Here is a 24,927-nt window from a genome sequence, read left to right as displayed (position 1 = left end):
CTTAGTTATATCAGTGCCAAGATTCAAGCACCTGGGGTGATGAGAGTTCACTGTCAGTGAGCACTACCACTTGGTGGGACCAAGCAACAAAATCCTGTCCTGCACCTTCATTCACGTATATCGTGGCCATGAACTCCAGACTCAGAGCCCTGAAAAAATATGCAGAATTTAATGATGTCTAGAGAGTAGCTGATACCACATGATTTCTCCTGAGAACTTCTGAATATTTATCTATTTATTTCCTAGAACAAATTTCCCTGCTCATGCAGTTGGTATAGCAGCTTCTTTCGTGAGCAAAGCCCCTGCTCCAAATACTTCAGGGAAATGAATATGAAACGGATTTTTCTTCCTCAAACCTGTAAGGTTTCACGCATTGCCTGTTTTATTCAGAAGCTCCCATTCTATTTTAATTACATCCTCCCAAAGCAAAGTAGAGAGTAATGCCAGGTTCCTTTGTGGATCCTAGGGGAAAATATTTACTAAAAGGGCTCTTTATCAGCTCCTCCTCATTTTGGATGTCAAGAATTTTAATTACATTTTTTTGGCCTTTATCAGAAAGCATTTTTTTTGCATTATATAGCTTTCTCCTTGAAAGAGGATAAAAGTAAGAATACCTGTGTGGTTATTTTTCCACAGCAGTTTGCTTTCTTAATGTTGTTGAATATTAAGAGGGGGATCTTCTTGGAAGAGGCAACTTGACTCCTACACCCTACCATGTAGGAAAAAAATCTACAGACTGTAGGATTTGTATCAGTTGACCTCACTCTCAATTATATCCCTCCAGTACAGTAAGGATAAGCTTTTATCCACTTGGCAGGAACTATTTTCTACTGCAACTCTTTCCTTATTAGTACTACCTATTATTGCAGTTGCTACTTGCTCACAGCACAGGACTTCAGCAGGTGTCTGTTCCTTTGCCAGACCTTAACTGGACTGAAATCTGTGCTAATTATTTGCCTTTGGGCGACCATTGTTCCTACTGGTCTCATTTAAACTGAAAGGGTCAGATATTTAGAAGTACTTCATCATACTTGAAATGTAAGTGAATATACTTGCAGTCCTCTTTTTTCAGAGCATCCTGTGTCTTTTCTTCCAAGTGCCCTCCCATTTACACACTTTAAGGTAAGGACTCCAAATTTGCATCACAAGAATAGCATGGAAAGTTACCCAGATTTAACTACAGTTACCAAACTAATCATAAAACATGCTATTTGTACACGTTCATTAGAAATAATTTGGCACTTCATTTTCTCAGCGATCTTATATATATAAGCAAATATTAGCCCTGATCTGAATAAGCACATCCTATTCCAAGGTTACAAGAACAAAAACAGACTTTTCCTTTTAACTGCCAAAAGCTTTACATTCAGATAATGCAGAAAGCAGGTGTTAAAACATGCACAATATGATGATCATTATGACCACCAACAGCAGCTTGACAGCAAGCATGAAGAATATAGGACAAGAACTGTCAGGACAGGGGCAAGGAAAAAACTATTAACCAGGCATGGATGGAAATGAAGTATGGAAAAGAAGTATAGGGATAGAAAGAAAATTTGATTATCGGACTAGAAGGTCTGAAACTGTTTTAAGAGTAGACAAATGGCTTGTTTAGAAGGAAACCTGCAACTTGCAGTAGAAGGAGACTTGAACTGCAAGCCAGAGGTGGCAGCGACTTCCTTGAGCAAGAAACAGTGAGCTGGACAGAAGCAGACAGACAATTCGGTGGATTGCCCAAGGAACCTGGGACTTGGGGTGGTGATGGGGAACTAATAGCTGCAAGGAAGGAGAAACTTCGATCAAGCAAGAAGCTACCATTGGACTAGCAAAAACAGAGTTGGGAAAAGACAGGAAAAACAGTGGGGTGGTAGGAGAAGGGAGGCCTGGAGGCACAAACAGGAAGGCAAAGAAAGGCAGCAGATAGTTGCTGAGGTATGGGTACTGGAGATAAGGTCAGAAAAAGGTTTCTCTCTAGAAGAGATAGATTGAGTGACTTAAAGAGAATGGCCTTCTCTTCTGACTAACCAAGTAGCCCCAGGATACTTAAGAAAAGACTGAAATTGGGATCAGAAAGAAGGAACACAACTGGAACAGGGGGTGTAAACAAGGCAAACCAGCATGTGGCAAGTTTCAGTCCAAAATGCAGGAGCCAGTACTGGAGGAGCAGGCAACAGCACATACCTCCCAAAATCTAAATTGAATTCCAACACTTCACCCCTTGATATTAAACCTCCTCTCAGAATATCTCATCCCCTTCTCACATTGGGCCACAGAGACAGAAACACATCCCTGCTAGCAAGGTATGGGCACACCATCAGGTCATAGCACCTGAACGAGTCACCACCCACTATGTGAATGAAAATACACACACTGTTAGCCTGCTTTAACTGCCAGTTATGAAAATATCTTTTATTCATACTTCTGGGGAAAATTGTTCCCATTGTTAAAATGCCTGAATTCTTCCCTGAGGAACTGGCTCATAGCCCTGCCTCTACCAGAGAGCTCTGCAGCTGTGAGAAGACAACAGGGATCTACAGGCTGTGCTTAGATCTCATGTGCATTTACAGCCCCAGCCACTGCCTGCGTGAGCAGAGAAGGATGGAAGAGAAGCCTGGCAATGCAGAAGATTAGAAGGGCTCGGCTTGTTTAGCAAAACAAACTCCCAGGGGAAAAATACAACATTTTCTATCACTACTGTGCAAATGTACATCACAGAGAGGCCGAGGTCACTGCTTGGGCAGAAGCATGCAGGAGGCTATGCGACTGAACCTAAACCCCAAGTGAGGAAGTTCAGTGGGATTTATCAGAGTCCAGAAGAATTAAATGGGATTCAAACAGAAAGTAATCTGCTTTCAAATTGGAATTCAATATATTTTTGAAAGACAATACAGAATAACAGGATGTCCCATGAGGTCCTAGAGTTATTAGTAAGCCATTTAAGTCAATCTCACTTTTTTTTTTTTTTTAATCCAAAAAATTGTGAATCTGAAGCAGTCAGGTTGCTTTCCTGAAAATGAGACTCCACATACACCCAGCAGCAGCACCGTTGTTTTCATATTCCATAAAGAGCTGTGTAATATAAAATACTTAAAAAATACAGATGATCTTAGTTGTCTCAAGCCAAAATAACAGACACTTATGCCTTTAATGAAAATTACTTTTGAGAGCACCTGAAGTTGAAGAAACAAGGCCCAGAAGGGGTAAGCATTCAGCAGCGAGAGTGATGGAAAATCTTGAAGGCAAGTGCATAGTGATGGAGGTTTCAGTAATGGGGGAAAAAAAATGCCTGCTGCTGCATGTTGAATGACATGAGAAATCAGTAGTGAACTTTATTCATCCAAGAGGCAAACTGCAACGCTGAAGGGGAATGGGAATTATCGTAATGCGTACATACACATATACTCACTGTTGTAATGACAGCATGCAGGGGGACAGAATTAGGCCATCTGGTCAATTCTCACAGGTCCCAACCTTTCAGTTCTTGACTGTCCAAACTCCATGACCTTCTCTTAACATCTGAGTAACGACATCCTCAGATGTGAAACACCACACGATCATCAGGCCTGGTTTTGTGCACAGCCACAGTCTGCCCTTCAGGCGACATTAAAGCGCAGCGGCACCAGCCCTGCCTGACCAGGGACACCTCAAGCACACCAGATCCTCCTAAACCTGACTTATGTCTTTGCTTTCCAGGAGACTAGCCCAACAGAGGAAGCTATTTCACCACAACTCTTTATCACATCAGGGAAAAAAGCCTTCCACAAGGACTTAGTGAAAACTGAAGTTACCTGCCAGGCCAAGACACTTACCATCAACCACAGTGGTAAGCATTGCAAATTAACTTCCTATTAGGAAATTTCATGGAGAAGTCCAACACCTCAGGCACTCTAACCCCACAGCCTACACAAAGAACTGTGATGGAAATGGTTTATTTTTAAACTGTACAGCTAATGGTACATATCAATGTGAAAAAACAGCTTATTAGTTACTATCTGATTCATATCTGCATCAAGTCTAAACACTAGCCCACAAACTGCTGGCTTCTCTTATTTTGGGGGGAAGACTTGGAATTTTCCTCTGGAATCTACACACAGCAATTTATCCATGTTTAAATCAAGTTTCTGATGATGTTAAAATAAACATTATCTGTATGCAGTCCAAGACTGGTTCTCAAGTATCCCTACGTTCCAAAGGACCACATGCTCCTTTTCAATCACTGAAAATTTCCATCCTTTTCCAACCTTTCAAAAAGGCGTTTGAGTTTTTCATTGCTATACTTAGTTGGAAAAATAAAACAATAACAAAGCACAACCACAAATGCGGGCTGGCCTGAAAGAAATTATTCATTTTCAGTCATGCCAAGATATACAGTCTTAAGAACTACACACGTATCTGGGAAAAAACAACTCTACCCTTGAGACGTTGCCAGTAAGTACCTTAGGGCAGCACATACATGGAAGGTTGCACAGCTGGAAGTGAAAGGCAGCCTACAGAATTACAGATGGCAGGCCCTTAGCATTACACAGGTTAAGGCACTGAGCAAGATGCCTACTGAAAATCCAACTTGGTTTTACACATGCTGAAACAAAGCACTTGGATAGAAGGGAGGTAGGTCCTTTAGGATAAAACGTAGCGTGTCTCTGGACTCTGGAGCACTTCATTGGCTTGGCAGTCCTCCGTGGAACACCAGCACCACTCAGACACTTGGAAAAAAAAATACTTACATGCCTTTCTAGATCTTGCATAAATCCATCATCGCGCACACATGAACTTTGGGATGCAAAAAACTAATGGGCTGGGGCATCACTCTGCCAAGGCACTGGATAGGAACCCACACTTACCCTTTTGTCACATACATACGTCAAGAGCACCTGACAAAAAGATCATTAACTATATATGACATTCAACTGTTGAGCTGGCATCTGGAAGTTGAGACCAGGGATACCTAACATCTGAGTTAAACAACGGCACTTTGATGAATTCTGGACTGTCCAGCAATACGCATTTTAATGAGTCTTGGACAGCAGCTGGGAGCCAACTGCTGACTGTGCCAGCCCACACACTGACACAATCCTGCTGAGTGTGGGAGCGTGTGCCTGGAGCATTTTTTATAATTGTTTTGAGGACCATTTTGTAGTCAGCTATGGCCCCGCAGTGATTCATGTACCACAGGTTGAATAACACCAGACAAAGTGACCTTTTTAGTCCTTTTTTGGAAATTTTTTTATTTGATTCTACGTAGATGCATCAGTCTGACCATACACTCAGAAACTGCTGTACTGGTGGGGAAAAAGTCATAAGATATATCCAGATGAAAACAAGCTAAATAAGATGTATGCTTGTTGTTCTCATCATTACAGTGCAATTTGTTTATAATGCATGTATAAAGGGATAACTCAGAAACAAGGTAGACCTGAAGAAACAAGCATAGAGGGAGGTGGGGGAAATAAAGATAAGAAAGAGAGAAAGAAAAGAACAGGTAAGATAGAAAAGGGGGAGAGGCTCAGACAGCCTTTGCTATTAGCAAGCAGCAAGACAAAAAAAAAAAAAAAAAAAGGCAAGGAAAAAAGTCCCAGGATGAGAAATCATAGGCACAGAACCTCAACTGGAAACAACCTTCTGACATCTTAATCAACAGTTGAAACTGTTCAGGAAGCTTTGTGGCTACTACTGGAAAATCCTCTTGTTGCTGGGTGCTAACAAGGCCGTGCTCCTTCCCAACTAAATTGCTGAAAGAAGAGGTCAGTGTTGTAGTACTGTCAGGCAAGATCCTTAGGGCTACAAACCAGGCCAGAGTGGAAACCAGCTGCAGAGTAAAATCAAAATGCATGCAAGCCACTACATTGATTTATTAATCATTTCCATGAATAATTACTCACAAAAATTTTTAAACTTTTAATACTGTGGCTGCAACAGGGTTTCCACCCTGCTGTTCCAAAGCAACGTGCAAGCCAGGAAAGCTGCCAGAGCAGCTCAGCTTCATCCACCACTGAACACGAGTGTTCTTCAGAGCAGTTAACCTCCAGCTAAAGACAAAAAAGTAGCTTCACAACAGCTGCACACAATTTTGCTGCACTCACGATGCACACAGATGGCTTACAGCATAACAACCAGACCAGTCTACAGTCTTAGTCTAGAAGTTGCTCCAAGGCACATCAAGTCATCTACCCTGCTTACAGTGAGTAGACCACAGAACATACCAAATGGACAACTCCAACTGCTCCAGTTTCTAGAACAGTAGTGGTCTTTTATACTTTGTTTTCCTACTATAAGTTAATGCCTTCATCATTATGATTATATCAGAAAAGTGGACACTAAAGTGTTTCCTTGTGTTTTTTTTTCTATTACCGTCTCCTCCCTGCAGTGCCACTGAACTTAGACTCCCAGGTTCAAATACTAAGTCCATCTCCTGATGGTGATATTAACATTATTATTGATGCTTACAATTACAGTTTAAAATCCAGCAAATTACAGAAAAAAAAAACAACTGCATGTGGGTTCTGATCATTCCCACACTGACTTGCTGGATCCATAGCTTCAGGATATTCTGCCATCCAGAATAGCCAGGGACTAGAGACTCCAGAGTTCATGCTTCAGATTTGGAAATATTTTGGGCTTTCAGGGCTTCCCTGTTCCCAGCCAGAGAGTTTCAAAATCTGCAGCTAGAGTTGCAGCTCTGGCTGGAATGACTTCCAAGTTAGCAGCAAGAAATCTGGAAGCCAAGAACCCACAGATGAGTACTCAAAGGTCTACAGGTTTTCTGTGCTCTGATACATGTGCAGAAATACTTCCTTCTTCTCTTGCCTCCTTCTCTTACCCATCTTCTGAGCAGCTAAGTTAACTGACCATGATAAAATTAAAATATAATAATTAATCTACTTTTCATCCCACAGAAAGCAAATTTCTAGCTTGAAGGATAAGAAAAATATTAAGTGACCAGCATAAATTACACTCTTTGACCACAAGAGGTTACGGGGTTAATACACAAGCAGGCACAGATGACACAGAGAGGGGGAACACAAGGTTAGCCTTATAGTGGTTTAACCAAATTCCACTAAATGTTCATAGATAAAGTCAGATTCTCCTCAACTCCACAACTAGGTTTTCATCAACTCAAAGGAACCGAGACGGCCTAAGAATGTGTTTAAACTAGAAAAAAAAAGTGAACTTTTTAGCAAGAATACATAAAACATTGAAAACCGACATGAAAGAGGGATAACTGATGAGATTAAAACGCTTCCTGCTCACTCAAAAAGTATTAAAGGATAACAATGAGAAGAGCAACGTCAGGTATCTGGGAAAATGAACAGATGGGTAATACAACAGTAGAGGCTCTGCTGAGAACCCAGTGAAGAGCTCTGCTCGGAGAACAAGTGGTCCAAAAGCAGGAGGAAGGAGGGATTTGTGAACAGCAGGTTGGAGAAGTGTAAGTGTACAACGGAGGTAGATTGGGACCGAGAAGTCTGCCCTCAGTTCCTCCAGCTTCAGAAAAGACACACAGGCGGCAGCAAAGGCTGAGCAACGTGCAGCCTAAGCAGCACGTAGAGCGTGCCTCTCCAACACAGAGCACGGACAACGCTGATGAAGACAAACAAAGGTGAGGGCACACCCAAGTGGATGACCTCTGGCTTTCTTGAGAACAGGTCAACAGACCGTTCACCAGAATTAACGAGGAAAAACACGAGCACTTTCTTCACACAGTGCAGAATTGGACACTGAATTGCATTCCCATGCAAAACCACTTTACAGAATTATACCAGGCATTTGTAGACATGACAAGCACATCCACTTTATAATAGTAAAAAAAAAATATTAACAGACTTCAAATGTGCTACAGATTCTCACATTTCAGAGCAATATTAAATTTCTAACCAGTATCCCCAAGAGGCAGGTTACCCTGCGCTTTATTAGTACAGAGTTTATTGCCTCGAAGCACCAAAAAACAGACTTGGTCGTGGACAAAGCAGATCAGAAGGATCTTTGCTCCAGCGAACGTGGAAAACAAAGTGTTCCTGTTTGAATGTTATTCTCTCTCTCCTCTCTCTTAAAACAAGAAAAGAAAGCAAACAAAAGATGTGTTGCAATAGCTGAAGATTGTTAAAGGAAACAAATATTATGAAGCCATTAAAGAAAGAATAGTAACATAGGAAGACATCAGGGTTAACATAACACATAGAAACACAAAATATTACAGATGAATTAGGGGTACAGTTAGGGCTACCTACAACACTGGGGAAAAAAAATTAAAATACCTCATTTTAACATAGCTAGAAATATTCAGATGTATACTGTGATGATGTTTATTAGAATACTTCACAACAACAACAAAAAAAATCACATTTGCATTATGGCATGAGAAATAATTAAAGCAGTTTCAAACAATTTCACCCCATGAATTTTTGCTGATTCCTAAGTTTAAATAACCTAATTTGAATTTTAGTGAATAAAAATTAGAAACATGACTTTTGCAAAACAGCTCATGCACTGAATCTCAAATTATGTTTACACAGTCTATACTCTATGTAAAGAAGCAAACGAGGAAACCACTAGACCTTTAAGATGTGCTTTTTTCTACTCAAAGTGACATTTTGTTAGTATTTCCTTGAAGAGGCAAATATTAGCTCATATCTTTGCATACTGTATAGCATGATCCCTCTTTGCTGTATAACTTTTTTCAAATTTTTTTTTCATTTTTTTTAATTTATTTTTTTCCTTCCTGTCCCCCTTCCTCCCCCCTTTATAGTAAAGCTTCATATGGAGAAACATGATTCAATCTGGAATACTCTTTTCCCAATTTAATAAGGCTTCTGCCCAACTGCCTGTGTTTTCATTGAGCGTGCACTTTGCCTTGAAGATCCAAATTCGTCCCATAACTTCCCTAACTCACAGCAACCTTGAGATACCAAGGAAATGATCAATTATATAAAAACACATTCCAAAGTCACTTTGGGAAGGAAGCAGAACATGATGTTGATAGCTGAATGCAGAGTCCAATGTCAAAATAGATATGTATTTGCTTCACTTTATTATACCAGAGGATGCACAGAGCATGAGGAAAGCTGAAAGGTGGTCATGTGGAAAGTGTGCACAACCTGCTCAGGTCAGAGAGAAAACAAATGGCAAATACATTGTGCTACACAGTACTGGGGAAGCAGCTGAGGTATTTAAGTACATCACCATCAAGACAACACAGCCCTAGAAGCTCAGTAAAGCATGAATCTTAAGAAAAAATCAGCAGTAAATCAGTCAGCAAAGTTGCCTGTGACCAATCTCCCAAAGTATCTCCAACACAGTCCAAATTACAGGGACAACAGGAGGAAGGGTGAACATTACCAACTACATCAATCTCTTGCATACAAATTTGGTATTATTCTGCTGTAGTTGTTTATGCACCTTAACATCCACATCTCAACAATAGTTGAATAGATTTATTTTTTTTTTTACAGGATTGAAAATAAATGCTTGGTTTTACATGAAAAAATAAATTAGTAAGGCTCCTCAACCTCTGCACCTGGGCTCACAGATTATCAGCCCCCAAACTGCAATGACAGATCATAAACTTGCTCTTGGAAGATCAGATAAGCCCAAGCGCTCTTGTTTTTGTCTGCTTTTTATGCAGCACCTCTGTTCAAGGGGAAAGGTGACTTCATTATGAAAATAATGACACTCTCCTCCTTGATTGGGCATTTAAGTTCAAAAGACGTTCCTCAAGGAGTTTTTTTTCAGGGAATCTTTCAATAAACACACGGAGATGTGCTAGTAGAGCAGAGAACTAGCACACACACACAAATATGCATATGGCTTAATGACTTACACACCAATGAGCCTTACCACTGCAGCGCTGAAGTCTGTTTAGAGACAAATGTACACAAGCCTTTTCTATTACAGAGAATATTATTCTTCTAATTGACTGGAAAGATAGAGAACACTACAAAAGATTTACAATAGTGTCATATTGCAGAGCAATATTGTTTTTTTTGCCTTTTTTTTTTTTTAATAATTATTCAGCTTACTCCATATATAGAGTGGAAATTTTATACTTTCCATTTGACATTGGCTTCCTGCTCCTAAGGATAAGCAAATGGATGTAGAACCCTTACAATGCATTTAATTCACACAGGCAGAGCTTTTTGCCCAAACAAGTGCCTCTTTCTTCTAGTCATATTTTCTAACAAACTATTAAAGAGAACTCTCGTAGAATTCCTGCACGTAGAAATGACTGCAGTTTGTGTAAGGTCTCTGCTGACTTAAGAACAAGGCATGAGAGAGTTCAAGCTGCAAAGCAGACCTCTGCTGTGATCTTGTATGAAACGCCTCTGTCTAAATTTATTTTTTTTTTTCCTCCTCACAAAAATGCCACCTACCTGGCTGTAAGGAAGGAAGTCTGGGGTTTATAAACCACTGCTGAAGCTGGAACACACTAATGAACCCAAACTTGTCTCTCTAACAGACGGAGCAGAGAACAGTCGGATTTGTCTGGGGGTGTTTTTTGACTTTCTTTGGAAATTTTACTACGTCTTTTACTAAGACATCAGTAACACTTTCCAGGTGGCAAGTATTTTCAAAGCACACACAATACATCTGAAAGTTCTCAAAACAGAGAGAATAGAATGCAAAGTCAAAGTAGCAAGGATTATCCCAGACCATATATATTTTAAACTGCCTAGGAATTAAGATACAAAGCACAAAACAGCATTGCTTCAAGGCCAGTTCTCAGCCACAGCTGCAGTGTATAAATCCCTCTTTCTCAACGTGTTACCCTCACATTTCATCCAATGCAATAGTCCAGCAACCAAAACAATGATGCAAAACTGGCAGCCATCCCAAATGACAACAGCCTAGGTAACTGAGTGACTTCCTACTTTCAACAAGTTCAACAGGAAATTCTCACTGATTTCAACCAAGATGCTAACCTATTTTGTGAAGTGGTAACTACAGCTCCAAGGGCTATTTAGTTTAAACAGGCAAAGGGAAAATGCTTGTGTTTTTTTAGGATCCACACAGAAGATAAATTTGGGAAAAAACAACCTTCAATGTTCTCACTCTGCCAAAGATCTTCCTTCCTGTTACAGTACATAACATCATTTTTGGGATAATGACTCAGGCAACTGAAAATGCACCAAGATCTCAAACCTGTTGTAATAAATGGTACATGTCACCTTTGGTAATAAAACTGCTGGCTCCAGGTATACATTCTGTGTCTCTTACCTGCATTCACAACGTGACATTTTGCAATGAATGGTAATGGAAAGATGTTTTTCCACCAGAAAACAAAGAACATGAAGCATCTTACAGTTAAACACGTTTAACTTCACTTCCAACAGAGAAAATGAGGAAAAAGCGAAGGAATACCAAAGAAGGACATGTGTCCAATGGGGAAAAATAAAACAAGAATAAACAAAACATCTAATTAAAAAGAGAGACCATTTATGACATTTTAAATCCTTTTTACTGTCTCTTTCCCCCCCACCAGCATTCCTATCATGGAGAATGATCTTTAATTAAACAAACTAAAGTGTTTCTTTTTATAATCACCCTTTGATCCAGTTAAGCATGTAAGTTATAAGCCTAAATTTAAGCCCATTGACTTCAAAAGGATTATCTCAAGTATCTATACACTTAACCAGCAAAAGTTTCAGTGGCCTTGACTTAAACATGGCTTTAAGATCATCAAATGAACTTGTTGTTGGCCTTGATGTGCATTATCCATTCCTACAGATAGAGCCTAGCAGTTTACTGAGTGTTGTGATCTGGTCCAGAAAAACACATATTTTTAAATATTTCGATGTATCAGGGACTCAATGCAAGAGTGTTTGCTCATTCAAAACTCTCAAGTGCCTACTTTGCTGATAAACATCTCCAACATATTATCAATTCATGACAAGTTTTTTTGTTTTCCCTTTTAGTCCTTAGCATGGTATGGAGGCAAAATGATTAATATTTGACCATTAACCAAAATGCACATGCAAATAAGATGATTTCTGAGCTTGAATCAGAACGCCCAAATTCATTACAATATGCTAAAAATTGTCCGGTTTAAAGAATACTATCACAGCCCACAGCTTCAGAGCTACTTCAGGAGCAGAACTTCACCTATGCTCCCTATTGTACTCTGCCAGTAGCGTGCCACAAAAAGGTATATTTTTAAACATAATCAAAATGCATAACTTGAACCTTGCAAATTCTGAAACGTGTATAGCTTTACAACCCCAAGTAACCTAATTGCATAGAAATAATATACAATGCACTATAAACTTCCTGGAAAATTCACTTAATCACATAAAAGCCAGAAGTTGCTGATTACAACATTTAGAAGCTTCACACAAATACACTGAATTTTCATTTTAGTAATAGAAAGCAAAACCATACAAATTATAAGCAGAAGCCACAACATTATTAAGGGCAGCTAGCACTAAGGAAAGAATAAGCAACACTTGAGACAAGTCAACTGAAGACTATTTTTCAGTGCTTTTTATTACAGTATCAGCCTAAACCCCAAAAAGTTGTTCAGATTCAATGAACAAGCCCATCATACTATTTTGTAGGCTAACTTGTCTTTGCATTTGAAAAAAAATAATTTAAATATGCCTGGTTACAAAGAAAAAGATCAGGAAAAAAAAAAAAAAACAACAACAACATGACTTCCTGCCCTGATAAGATCACAAAAAAAGCAAACAGTGATGGAAGAGGAAGTAAATGACAAAACTAACCTGATGTATATTGTAAGGTGAAGGAAAAGAAAGACTATTAAGATATTTTTTTTTCAGATGATCTGGAACTCCATAATTCAACTATATGTTTCCTATATTTAAGCCACCTACCAAGGAAATCATCTCAAAAATATCAAGAGGTGTTTGTTTAAAATTACTTAAATTCCTTTACAAAAAAGAAATATACATATAGCAGTAAAAAGAAACATACATATAGCAGTATGGACTCAGGAACTAGTTTCCTATGACCCTGATCTTTGATGAAAGCAGAAAATAAACTGCTCTATAGCCAGCAGCTGAACCTTCTTTTTCCTTGGTTTGAAAAATTTATATTTAATGGCAGAGGGTAAGTCATCTGAAAATTAAGGCTCTTTTCATATTAAAGAGTTCTGAAAAGCAAGAGTCAGTTCACACTAAATATTTAAACAAATAGCAGATGCATTTTCAGATGTGTTTACTAAGCAGAATGATGAGCTAATACAATATATAATAGCATCCCTGATGTTTTTTGTTTGCTTGGATTTACTTGTTTTTATTTCTTTAAACAAATACAAACACAGGTACCACAGCATGCCTGAATCTGCGGACATGTGAAAGCATGGCCTTAGGCAGATGAGAAATTCCAAAAACTTTAGGGTTAGTGCATTCAAATAAGACAAGAAATAAGAGAGCCCGTATGAAAAGCCTGAATTAGTGCAGCGTTTTTGTCAGCATTGGTAATGACAGGAAACCTTGGGAATACTGAAACCATACAATATTGAAATTGGGGACAACATGGTAGATATTTAAGTTAAAAGTGTGTAACTTAATAAGCATACGTGAACAACAACAACAACAAAAAACACCAGCTGTGTTTTAAGCACTTAGTGCTTGAGGTGTGAGGAGCGGCTTGTTTGGGGGTTCTTGCTACTACTAATATTCCCGAGTTAAGTAAGTTATTGACACACAAGAGCAACAACTAAAGCCACTGAATTATCCTTATGCCATCCATTTCATTCTTCTATGCCCATAAAACTCTCTCCCCTCTCCATACAGACACGCACACCCCAGCTCAAAGCTTTTCATCAACTGCTTCAGTTTTGACATGCAAATCCTGCAAGTTTATCTGGCTCCTGCACATTTTGCAAACAGCCCCAGTAAGAGGTGAAGTTAAAAGCACAACAAATTATAATTTCAGAACGCGTTTTGGGAAGAGAGGAGATTCGTTTCATTGGTCCTACCAGATCACCACATCTATAGAGCCTCTACAAGAAAACTTAGTTAAAGCCTGTATCTCATGCACTGGTTGGTTGGTTTCAATAATAATAATAATTTACAGGTATATTCCTCACAAAACAGGAAACTTCATCAAATACATTATTTTGAAAAGGCTTTATGCCCAAATCTTACCACTTTCCAAAATACTAGGATATTTACAAAGCCACCAGAAAATGTAAGAATAAGAAATACAACTCATGGAAATATATGTGAAGGAGGCAACATATTTTTAGCACTCTTTTTCTCTGACTTTTCAGAAGAGACCTTGGACTAATAAATGGCCTCCACTAAGAGACACAAGGGCTCAATAAATTTGCTGGCACAAGTAAATTAACCTCCAGAATTCAGGAGAGCCGCATCCATTCGGCAGGCACTGAATTTCGCTCCCCAGAGTATTTTCTGTGTGACTGTCACTGTAGTTTCTGCCCGGCTGTTGTGTAAATAATTCCTGACTCAAATCCAAGCCAAATACTTGTTTGTCACTGAACTTAAAATTTGTGTCCAAGTAGCAAAATGGTCTTTTAATTCCACTGTAGCCTCATCTCAGGCTCAGGTCACAACGCTGGCCTAAGGATGGACAAGCGAGGACAATTATTCTGCCAGTTAGCTGTGTCTTAAAGGTGGATTCTGAAAATGCAAGGGATAGCAGGAAAATTGATGCAGTTCACTTGCTCACTTGCTGAAGCCATCCTGGCTGAGCTCAGATGCCAAAAAACAACTCTCAGGACAGAGGTGGCACCTCTGACCACCAGGCCTTTAGTGAACAAGGAGCTGGCAGCTGGGGGAGAAAGATGAGCTTGCAGTGCTGCCTCTGTCTTTCAACAGCAGTACAAAGGACACTGTATCTGGTCCGCAGAGGTGATAAACCAAATAGAAAAGAAAAATATAATCTAACCAGTCCAGAGGTATTACTCACATTTCAAAAACAGCTTTCAGTAAGCCCTGCCAGCCAACGCTGCTGCCCTGAGCCACACACAGCCACTGCTCACAAGGACACGATGCACCTTCCCTCCTGCTGCCTACAAGGGGTTATCCCACAGACATTTTTGACCACTGTAAAGGGATTTGCACACTGATAGATGTTACTGGACTATTTGTTTGCTTGAAAAAGGTATTTTCATGAATATTCTCCTGCTGCAGAAGAGGACAAACAAACAACTTCAGACTCTGGAATACCATTGCAGGCAACTACAGAAAACCTGGTATCATTTCACTCGTGCTAGCTGATATCCGTAGAAACAAAAAGCTTAAAATGTGAAAACTTTTCTAAGTTCTGGTTCACTTAAACGCCTGTTCCAGTCACCATTATGTTTTTCATTTTATTTGCTATATGTACGCGTGGTGGTTTTAACTCACATTTCAAAGCGTGGGACTGAGACACCATACCTCACTGTACCTTCACCTAGCACAAAGCTTCTTAGGGATGAAAGGAAGCATTTTATGTAGTGCCTTTCTTCCTGTGAAAGACAGTTACCAGGAGAACACATCCTGGCAATACCTTACAACATACAAAAATACTGTCTGCTAACAAGGAAACGATCACAGTCAGTTATACAATAATACATTGGCTCCCCACAAAATAATGGGGCAAAAACTTCAGTCTCATCCCACTGGTAAAACAATTCATGAATACATTTTGTTGAGAGTTATTTGTTATTACATCATATTCCTTAACTACATCTCAGAGAGTAAAGAAATTATGTTGTTTTAAGAGAAGAGTTCAACTTTAGGGAGTTCTACAGTTGTCTTACTAACATCTGTGGGATTCCAATATGTAAAGAGAAAAGTAAAACTACCAAAATATTCCCTGCAGCTTTCCCTGTGCAGTCAGAGTGGTGATTTTCACTGGTAACAAGAATTGAAAGAATGCTCCTAGCAGATGGAGATTGTGTCAGTCATGCCTGTCCTCCTCGATTCCTGTGGTAATTTTCAAAAGTAAATAAATAAATAAATAAATACTTTTTTTTTTTCCTTCTAATGTTTTCTTAAATTATTACAGTAGTGAGGAAAGAACTTTGCACATCACAATTGAGCTGCAATGTGGCAATCAGTGGGGGAAAAAAAAAAGAATTAGCACTGAAAATGACTTTTTTTGAAGTGTTAGATCATCAGCATCATTGAGAACCAGAAAACCTGGCTGCCCATACTATAGGGCATGCCAGAACAGTTTGTGTTGCCCAGCTACTCAGTACAGCTTGTGCCAATGGGAAGAGAAAGAAAGGAAAATCAGTAGGGTGACACAGTAAACAAGATTATTTGTACCCAGTATAAGCATTAGAATTTCACCCCAAATTTTGCACTGGGTTATGCTCATCTTGCCAAACAAACAGCGAGCAGGTGATGACCCTGTCCCCACACAGGATGCTGGCACATCTCATCAGTCTGGTTTTGCAGAGTCAGGACAGACGGTGCTCTGTCACTTCGACAGAAATAAATTCAAATGACTTGGGAATAACATTCAAACAACATCGAATTTCACAGTCATGATCATAAGACCCTTCGCTGACTCAGTGCGTCCTCTTTCATAAGCACCAGCATGATTAAACAGGGATGAGACACGAGCAGTTCGGAGGACGTGGACCATCAGGGCTGGCCCACTTCGGCCACCTTACAGCAACACAGACCTGGCAGTTCTTCATGGAGGACTCCGAGCTCAGTTAATTTTAAATCATAGAAAAAAAAGGCCCGTAGTGGAGCTAAATTGGCATGTGTTGAGACTCAAGGAAAGCCGTCTGCTTCTAAATGGCTGAGGGTTCCAACACTGCATCTGTGCTGCAGGTTACTCTTTGCTGTGAAGTATCAGCACAGAGCTTACACCCTGCACAGCTCCCAGGCACCTGGAAAAGCAACCCTGTTGCCATTAGTGGCAAATATCTGTAGTGCTTCCCAGTCTAAGTGTTACTGTTCTGTGAGGAAAGCTACATTGTTTGCAGCCATATCAATAAATCATCGCTCATTGCTAGTGAATTCCCAGACCCCATCTAACTCTCCATTTTTAATGAACATTAGCAAAAGCATTTTTTGTTTTCAGAGGCAAAACAAAGAAAAAATTTTATTCGCAACCAGTACTTCACATCAGCTTTCTGTAGAGGGAAAAAAGCTTGGTTATGACCCAGAGACAAGTGCTGGCTGTCTCCCAGCAGTCAATGAAGACTGCAGCTTCCTAAAGATTCTGCAAGTAACCAAATGATTTGAATATCACAGATCATACAGTGCTGTTAAGGGGGCCGGGCAGGTCATGAAAGATGTAGATGGCTTTTGGTTATTCTCAGTTCCTTTCATGCTAAGAGGGCACTAGGGAGCAATCACTGCCTCTTTCCCATCCCCATGTTAGAGCCCTCTCGGTCCTCCCGGCTGGTTTTGAGGGAATTAATGAAGAAATTAACACTGCCTGTGTCCTCTGCATGCTGATGAAAACCAGGTGTGCAGTGCCATCTTATCCTACCTGGCCAGAGCAGCGAGTTCTCTTCATCCTTAATACCATTATTCATGACTTTATAACCTTAAACAGAAGCAATTACAATATGCTGTGCATAGGATAACTGACCGAATGCCCCAGTTGTTCACTCAGTAGGTACCAAGGAGTACCTGGACTCTAAAACCAGGCACTGCCTTCACTGGGGGGCTTTATTTCAAGTACCTCTCCCCACAGAGTGGGGATCACCCCCAACAGCCAGCCCTGAGCCTTAGGGCCGCCCTTGTATGCTCATCTTCTGCCATCCAATTCGGTACATCAATGTTTCAGGAGGCATATGACACATATCAGAAAGCAGATAAAGAAATACAGAAAGCCTTCGTACAATATCTGTAATCCCAAACTTTCCTGACATCCCAAAGTTTATAAATCTGTCAGCTGAATCCAAGTGCTGGGTCTCCCGCATGCTTTCTTCAGCTTCTGAGGACCCACTTATTACGTGTCAGATTATAGACAGGGAACAATTATCCTCATCTTTTTCTGTTGAAATCTAAGCTAATATTTACTTTTTAACTTCCAACCGGAAAGAAGATGAAGCATATCCTCTGTTAAAGTGGCCTCGTTTGATCGGATGTAAATTGCTGAACCACAATAACACAATTAAGGCCAGTAATGGGCCTGTATCTCTCCCTTATCTGAGGAACCGATTCTCTTCCAGCTTAAAGCGAGCAGACAAGCTCACCCGGCAGTAAGCCCAGAGATGGATGTGTGTTGTCAGAACATCTTCCACAAGAACACGCTAGTTTTTTGTATTGGAGGCGAGATTCACAAAATACTTACTTGCGTACTCTTTAATCCTCAAATCCACACTTCTAAAATGTTCCCTAAATTTCACCTCATTTCCCAGTCTGTCAAGAATCAGGAAGATAGATGGACGAGCAGAAAATAGAAAAGCACTCTTCCCTTTTTCCTCAACATAACTGGGTTGCCGTGCTGAGAATAAAGGCAAAACAGCCATGGAAAGTAAATCCTTTTTTTTTTTTTTTTGGAATCTATTTTTATCATCAAGACTAAAGTATATACTCAGATGCATTCTTAAAATTAATAACGACGCATGTTAGGGGATACCAAGCAGCCCTGAAGTGAACACGAGATATGCAAATATTATTTTCTGTACTCCTGTCAAACTCAATCAGCTATCAGCTTGAACCAGGAGTTCCATAAAATGCCTTCATTTAACTTGATTGGAAGGGATATTGAACAAAATTAATTAAAGGAACATCTTTCTTCTCAAAGTATTTGCTCAGATGTCACCTCAAAAAGTGGTTTAGGTGCTTTATAACAAGACTTGATTTAGCATCTTAGGCAGAAAATGGGGGGAGTGGGGGAGAGGTGATGTGCCCTGAATTTTAAAGGCAGTCTTAAACCGGTGAGCCTTTACATGTCATGTCAAAATGACAGGGTTTACTGCATCAGCCACATGCAACAGCTGCATTACTCAGCAGAGAGCACTCTTCCCGAACTCTGAAGGAAAAGATTCCTTGCGATAACGGTGGTTGTGGCATCCAGGAGCACCACAGCCACTGCAGAGCACTGCTTCACCACGGAGGCAGTGGGAGAAACCCGCTGAGGTGTGCCCAGAAAGCAGCCATCCACATCATATTTCAAATACGGTTTGAGTATCTCAAGAAATTGTACTTTTTTAATTTGGCACCAGTATTCCACATAATTTCCGCAGTGGAGACATCTAAAAATACTCGTTGAAATAGCGCTGATTGCCACGCTTTGGAAAACAATCTTCTCAATAACACAACGCTCCCACAAATCCTTCACCACAGATGAACACGTGCTCCATCTCCAACACTGGCAAAGCTTGAAACATTAACCCGTATTATTCTCCTTCACCCAGGGTACCAATTTTTGCCAAGGTGAACCAACAGTGTTGACTGTGGCTCTCTTATTTCATTTCAGCACAACCAACCAATTTCCATTAGCAAAATACCCGTTTTGCCAAGCGTTTGGATAACCTCCACTTCAGCACCTGACTTGTAGGAACAGCAAAGACGGACTGAGTGAAGGACTTTTTGAGGTAAGCATCAACACAGACAAGAGGCTCCGAAGCAAGGCAAAGGCAAACAAGGATAAGGATACACTAAAATAACCCTACTTGGAGCAAACCTCGTGTGTCTGCAGAAGGTATCACTCTGTGTGATATCCTGACAGCTCTTCCCATCAAAACAGAGTTCCACATTTCTGAATCGAACCCTAGCACCAGACACATGCTGCTGCAGCAGCTCCACTGTCTTGTTTCCAAAGCACTAGACGAATTGAGCACCGAGGGAGATACAGCAGCATTTGAGATGTTCCCCAAGGCAATGCTGCCTTGGTTTGGAGATGGAGACAAGAACATCAGCACCAAGAGAGCCCTTTACGCTGCCGTGCCTCAGGGATACACTTGACTGTACAGTGAGATTTCCACACAGCCCCTCTAGCAAACCCTCCTGCCTCCCAAACCTCTCCTCTTAGTGCCCATCACCGCTCTCCTTTCCCCAGCCAGGGGCACCGTGGGCTCTATAAAGGCACATGCACAGCAAGCAGAGCTCCCAGGAAAGGGCTAAAAGGAAGCCTGCGAGGTTTGAGGAAGGACTGGCTGAGAAAAGATGGTCTGTACAAACCACTTGTGGCTCACCGTGGTGAACCTTTCATAGCACTTTTCCCAGCACACTCTTCTTTTTCAGTCCAAACCTGCTGCTACCACGTCTACAACCAGGCTTGAAGTTAAGGCTGCATGCTAAGTTTTATTACTGAATATTTTATACCCAATCTTATTCCATATGTAAACCATAGAACATTAAAAGCTGGCTATGATGTTTGTCTAAAATAACAGCATTTACATTCGCAGAAGTCTTCTGACAGCAGGATACACGGAAAGTGCTCCGCAGAGCATCTGAATGGAAATATTTTCTAGAAACAGCAGAGGGGGATGTTAGCACAACTGGCTTTGAACCAGAATTTAACTGTATCTGTAATTGCCTTTTAACTCAATGCCATACTAAACTCCTACATTAGCTAAAGATGCACCTTCATTTCATTACCGCGCTGGCCATTTTTCTGGCTAGTTTGAAAGCTTTATTTCATCAATTCTTTATACCCAAGGACAGTTAAATTCAGTGCTGATTAACTATTTTGACCATTCAATATTTTTTCAAGTCTAAAGCAGAAGATTTCCCGTAACTGGAATTCTGCTAAATTATTAGCTAAACTTGAGCAATATACAGTGAAACATACTTTAGGTAGTAATCATTTACTTAGGCACACCAGAGGTTTGTTTTTTTTTTTTTGTTTGTTTGTTTGTTTGTTTTTTTATTTGCACAGTGGAAATACAATAAAGAAAAGCATCAGTGCTAAGAGTATTAAAATATAAATCTATCCACCTTCAAAATGCAGATGAAAGAGATTAAATAGAAAATATGAGCAGGCGTGAACTGTTACCAAATCTGTATTCTGACTGGCATTAAACCCAGCAGAGCAAAACCATTACCACCCTTTACTTGCAATAAAGACAAGCCTGCATGGTGCAGCTCGTGGCACAACCTTTATGCGGGATGAAAGGCAAAAAAATCTTTGCACTTTCTGACGTGTACAGATGAGACCCTTTTTAAAGTTTCCCCATCTGTAAAAGCACCTGATCCGTTTCGACAACCGCCTTCCAACCTCTTTCTGTGACTGCTCAGCCACACAGATAGACTCCTGACACGGAGAAATATGACCAGGGATTTAAGCAATGACTGTATTCACAGAGGAGAGAGGCGAGATCTAGCTTCTCGCAGCCGAAATACCTGCGCCCCTTCAGTCACTGTTTTTATTACGTCATGTGCCTGCGATCAGCCTCCCGCTCCGGGCAGGATTTGCCAGCAAGGAGCAGGACTTCCAAAGCAGACCTCCACCTCCAACATGAAAGCACAATACTTTTGCACAGAGCAAACAAAACCCCCTCGTTTTTAGCGTTGGAGGTATTATTGCTCCCAGCAGGACAGCTCTCTCCCCAGCAAGGTGGCAATCCTAAATCAAAGTCCTACTTCATGGTTCATCCACGCACTGTCGTGGACCCAGTGAGCCAGAAACGGGTGACGGCAGAGGACAGGCATACCTGAAAGTTCCCCCATGCAAGTGGGGCACCAGCTGGCCTTTCTCCCCTCTGACTTACAGGCTGGCCAAAAAGCAGTGGCACGACAACCTCCGGTGGTGGAAGCCCTCTTTGGGGGAGGACAAAGTTCCCCTTCTGGCACCATAAGCGGTTCTGAAGAGCAACCAGCCACTACCCACCTTCTTCTCTTGACAGCACAACCCCAAAATTAGGATTTGAGCCCCCGGCAGGGCAGAGAAGTGGGGTCCCCACGCCAGCTCCCCGCACCCACTCAGCACAAAAGGGGCAACCTCCATCCCCCAAAGCACGCGTGGGCCCCCCGACTCTGCCATGCCCCTGCTGGGGGTCACCTCCTCCCTCCACCCCGGCCCTGCGTGCCCCCAGGGGGGGCTAGGCGACACGGGGGGTGACACGGGGGGGGTCCCTCGCAGCCCCACGCGGGGAAGTTTCACGGAGTCACCCCGGGGGGGGCCGGCCCGGGGGCGGCGGCACCGCGGAGAAAAGTTACTTGTCGCTGCCGGGGCGGCACGGTACAGCCCGGTACAGCCCGGTAGAGCCCAGCACGGCTCGGCACAGCCCGGCACGGCCCCAGCTCTCCCCACAAGATGGAAGGCGCGAGGTCGCCCGTCCCCGCGGGGCGCCCACCGTCGAGCCGGGGGCAGCGGGCACCGGCAGCCCCCCGCCCGCCCTCCTGGCTCCCTCCCTCTTTCCTTCCCTTCCTTCCCTTTCTTCCCCTTCCTCCCCCCGTCCCCCCGGCGCTCACCCCGCTCCTGCTCGGCTTGCAGGCAGATGGGGATGTTCCTCTTCCAGCCCGGCATGGCTCCGCGCGTCCTGCTCAGCGCTGCGGCGGCGGCGGGGGGCTCATGGCAGGGCGCGGCGGCGGCGGCCACCGGCGGCTCGGGGATGGGGCGGCGGCCTCGCCGCCAGAGGGAGGGAGGGAAGGAGGGGAAGGAGGGAGGGGAAGGAGGCGGCGGAGCCGGAGGGATGGAGGGGAAAGGGAGCGGGGAGGGCTCGCCCCGGTTCAGCCGGGGACAGGCGAGGGGCGAGAGGAGGAGGGATTGTGGGAGGGGGAGGCGCGGAGGGACGGCCGGCCCCCAATGGAGGAGCCCCGGCAGGTGGGGCCGCGGGGAGGGACGGGGGGAGCCGCCAGGTGGAGGGGGAGGCCCCGCTCCGTGTCCCCAGTGCTTGTCCCCGCTCCTTGTGCCGGCTCCTTGTCCCCGCTCCAGGCGCGGGTGGGAGCCCCGCTGCCGCCTGCACCATCTTGTCACTTGTTGGAGGGAACGAGGGGTTGGGGGGGGCCCTGCCCCTCCGCGGGGCTCCCAAAATGTCGGGCACTCATGGAACAGCACCCACAGCCCCTGGGTCACACAGAATCATAGAGCCACTGAGGCTGGAAAAGCCCTCCAAGATCATCTGGTCCAACCATCCGCCTACCACCACTGTCACCCACTAAACCATGTCCCCAAGCACCACGTCCAACCTTTCCTTGAACACCCCCAGGGACAGTGACTCCACCACCTCCCTGGGCAACCCGTCCCAATGCCTGACTGCTCTTTCTGAGAATAAATGCCTCCTCATTTCCAACCTGAACCTCCCCTGGGGCAACTTGAGGCCCACCCAGACTCTGCACCACACAGGGCTCAGGATGCTGTTGTGACAGGTCAGGTTTCTGGCATTATTCTGGCCGGTGCCTTACAACCCTTGGACCAAAAGACCTCAACTCTCACCGTCAAAATTGGTTCTTACACAGCCATGTCCTAATAGCAGGCTAATGCTACAGCAATTAAATATTCTTTTTAATTTTTTATTTTTTTTTTAAAGCTACTGTAAAATTCAAAGTCTCGGGTTTGAATTTTATTTCTAAATAATGATAGCAGTGTAAATGAAGCCTAATTATTTTTTTTCAAGGCACTTCTGGGGGTGGACTGCTATATGAGCTTCACTGTGCCTACCAGTTATGTTGTGACTATTTCTGCATTGCCTGTCATTTCCTCGTATTTATAGAAATTAAGTAATTTTACATGGTCAAACAACTATCCGCGAGCCCTTCATTCAGACGAAAATTTGAAGGGTTTCCTGACTTTAATTTCTGTTGTAAACATGATGACAGTTTCCTGACACAGCATTTTTCCATGTTGACTTGGTGCCAGTGCATAAAGCAAATGTGCGTCTTGGTGCTCATGAAAGCCTCTTGATTAAAATCCCACTGATGAGAGCTGCAGTGACTGGCTTTTCTTTGATTGCACTTAGGCCGAGGTTTCAGCAGCAGCAGTGCTGTATTCGTGCGTGGCAGGGGCACCGAGCAGGACCAGTGTGATCCATGTCCTGGATAAGGCACATCCTGGGCTCCTGCTGAATTTTGGAGTATACCACATGGAGCTGGTTTTGCTGTCTGTGAGAGCGCAGCTGATAACGGATCAAAACAAAAACCAGTGGCACAATGTTACCAAACTGAAAGCATTTTAACAACTTAGAGCTGGCAGGCTGAGTTTTCATCAGGATGCACACGTGAATGTTTCGTCTCGTCACTGGGGGTGCTAAATTTGGATTTATTGCATCCTTGAACCATAGCCTTGTCTTCAAGAAGAGACATATTTACAGTCATATTCTTCTTTTGATATCCCTTTACTTAAAAAAATGTTGTTTTTCTCATTGGTATTTCTACAGAAAGAAATGTGAGTGTGCCTGTGAATGTCTTAGCACTCTAAAATAAGAGATCTTCAGCCAGATGCGTTGCTTGCAGGGCAAAGCTTCCAGAAGATGCCTTTGGGGCGTGCTGGCAGAGAGCTGCACTGCCCAAGGCAGGTGCAAAGGAAACAGGGCCCGGAGTCGAGCTTGCAGCACCCTGCAGCTGCTCAGCACTGCAAGCACCCACACGAGGATATGGGGCTAAAAATTGTCCCAAGGGTTTCTGGAGTATACGCAGCAAGGAGATGGTTTTCAAAGCACTGAAGTGGGTTAGAGGCTGTGTTGCTTTAGAAGCTGCATTATAAAAACGTGCTCTGACACTTATTCTCCTAACCCGTGCCATTTCTTACAGCAAACTTGGGCTTTAAAGTGTTATGGAATTAAATAAAACTTCAGATGATTGTGTGTCATCCATGTCCTAAATCTTACCCACTGCCTCTGATGTCCAGCTTTTACTCTTAGCCTTTCCATTATAAACAGAAAAAAAAAAAATACAAACATTGAGCCTTAACATTGTAGTTCAGATCCTCCAATCGACTTTTTGCCAGCATTGGAGTTGTGCAAAATTGCAGGTCAAAGGAATAAAGCAGTAGATTGCCCTACTCTCCAGCCTCCAACAAGCCATTTTCTAGCTATTTTTTTATATTGCCATCACTTTTAAAGTGAGTAAACATTCTCTAGGACTGAATGTGGGATTCTTCAAGGTCCTG

General features: G+C 42.4%; 1 protein-coding gene across 2 annotated transcripts in view; it reads right to left on the bottom strand.

The window, feature by feature from the left end:
- Positions 1–22,594, bottom strand: part of GRIP1 (glutamate receptor interacting protein 1) — a 319,763-nt gene extending 297,169 nt beyond the window's left edge. For both annotated transcript variants that reach the window (XM_068669271.1, XM_068669275.1), the window contains exon 1: positions 22,293–22,594. In XM_068669271.1, the coding sequence (XP_068525372.1) occupies positions 22,293–22,347 (55 nt within the window). In that variant the 5' untranslated portion in view covers positions 22,348–22,594. The remainder of the gene's footprint in view (positions 1–22,292) is intronic.
- Positions 22,595–24,927: the final 2,333 nt, after the last annotated feature.

Source organism: Anas acuta, chromosome 1 (assembly GCF_963932015.1).
Source record: "Anas acuta chromosome 1, bAnaAcu1.1, whole genome shotgun sequence".
NCBI lineage: Eukaryota > Metazoa > Chordata > Aves > Anseriformes > Anatidae > Anas > Anas acuta.
The sequence above is the reverse complement of the archived record's forward strand: the minus strand, read 5'-3'. Positions and strand labels throughout refer to the sequence as shown.